The sequence below is a fragment of the Otolemur garnettii genome, unplaced genomic scaffold (assembly GCF_000181295.1).
Source record: "Otolemur garnettii isolate 467f Iridium unplaced genomic scaffold, OtoGar3 scaffold00218, whole genome shotgun sequence".
In the NCBI taxonomy this organism is placed as follows: domain Eukaryota; kingdom Metazoa; phylum Chordata; class Mammalia; order Primates; family Galagidae; genus Otolemur; species Otolemur garnettii.
The window spans coordinates 551,982-553,816 of NW_003852613.1; the positions used below are offsets into that span (position 1 = coordinate 551,982).

The 1,835-nt window shown below is 49.0% G+C and overlaps 1 protein-coding gene across 1 annotated transcript in view; it reads left to right on the top strand.

Moving 5' to 3' along the window:
• PPIL2 (peptidylprolyl isomerase like 2) overlaps positions 1-1,835 on the top strand; it is a 36,990-nt gene that overhangs the window by 3,620 nt on the left and 31,535 nt on the right. Inside the window, exons 3-5 of the mRNA XM_023508020.1 lie at positions 408-423; positions 501-527; positions 647-709. Of these exons, the coding sequence (XP_023363788.1) occupies positions 408-423; positions 501-527; positions 647-709 (106 nt within the window). The remainder of the gene's footprint in view (positions 1-407; positions 424-500; positions 528-646; positions 710-1,835) is intronic.

A 1,835-nucleotide genomic window follows, 5' to 3' on the forward strand; every position in this document is an offset into this window, starting at 1 on the left:
AGAGTCTCACTTTGTTGCCCTCAGTAGAGTGCTGTGGTGTCACAGATCACAGCAACTCCAGCTCTTGGGCTTAGGTGATTTTCTTGCCTCAGCCTCCCTAGTAGTTGGGATTACAGGTGCCCGCCACAAGGTCCGGTCCGGTTATTTTTTTTGTTGTTGCAGTTTGGCCAGGGCTGGGTTTGAACCTGCCACCCTTGGTATATGGGGCCAGCGCCCTACTCAATGAGCCACAGGTGCCGCCCGCATTTAGGGTTCTTTCAGTGTCCCCTACCTCACCTGGTTTCCATCTTTGGTTCCAGTTCTTCCAACAGGTCTCTTGTCTATTCCTGCCCATTTTTTAACTATCTTGGATTTATGGGTAAAAATGTGCTTTTAAAATGTGGCCTTTGTGGTCATGTTGGGAGAAGATGTATACTCATCATTGTCATGACATTTGGAGCTTGCCCTGGTGCTGGGTCCTGCTCTGTCACTCATGGACACAACCACTGTTACAATTAGAGTAGAAGGTTGGGGTGGGGGAGCTGCCAGCTTGCCCAGAGCACGCTCCTGTGGCAGCAGTTGAGAGATCACCATGGCAGTCACAGTCATCCCGTGGCCTGACCAGGGCTCCTGGCTGCTGCCTTGGAGTGACTCTGTCCTTTCCCAGTCTCTCCCTACAGCCTTTTGTCTACCCAGTCTGCACCCCGGAAGGCGTCGTCTTTGACTTGCTGTGAGTTTTCTTTGAATTTTGATCTAACATATGGTGAGATTGTTGACAACTTCTAGGGAAGGGGATGTTAGGCCATCCTGTGGGTTAGGCCTTCCAGGCAACACCAAGCCAGGTCTTAGCAGCCTTTGGAGCTCCAGGTGGCCTCTTGAGGACTGAGAAGGGATAGCCAGCTCCAGGGACATGACAGCAGTGCTCTGTGACTCCCAGGCAGGCAGCTGTAGCTGGCCACGTGCTGCTGTTGCTGCCTGGAATGGGTTGACCACACTTGCACTCCGCAGGAGGTCCTCCTGTTCTAACTGGTACATCCATACCTGTTTTGGGATGGTACTGCTCTGAGCGTTCCACCTGACGAAGGCAGAGCTGGGACTAAGGTGCGCACTTTTCTAGTGCTGTATTTTTGGAGCATCATGCCCAGTTTTCCATTCCAACATAAGCTAGTTCCTATAATTTTTTCATGTTTCAGACTCATTATGGAAAATTTAGAAAATTTCCTTTAAAGGAAAAGGGAAAATAATCCCACTACCCAAGATAACCACTGTAAATTTTGAGAGTTATTTTTCCTGTGGTTTTATTTGTTATGTTACCCTCGGTAGGGTGCTATGGCATCACAGCTCAGAGCAACCTCAAACTCTTGAGCTTAAGTGATTCTCTTGCCTCAGCCTCTCAAGTAATTGGGACTACAGGTGCCCGCTACAACGCCTGGCTATTTTTCTTTTTCTTTTCTTTTTTTTGCAGTTTTTGGCAGGGGCTGGGTTTGAACCCACCACCTCTGGTATATAGGGCCGGCGCCCTACTCCTTTGAGCCACAGGTGCCACCCCCAGCTATTTTTCTGTTGCAGTTGTCATCGTTGCTTAGCTGGCCTGGCCTGGGTTTGAACCCACCACCCTTGATGTATATGGCTGGCACTGTAACCACTGTGCTACAAGTGTCGAGCCTGAGGCCTTGAGTCTTTTTTTTTTAAATTATTTTTATTTTTATTTTTATTTTATTTATTTATATTTTTGAGATGGAGCCTCAAGCTATCCCCCTGGGTAGAGTGCCATGGCCTCACAGCTCACAGCAACCTCCAACTCCTGGGCTCAAGCGAGTCTCCTGCCTCAGGCTCCCAAGTAGCTGGGACTACAG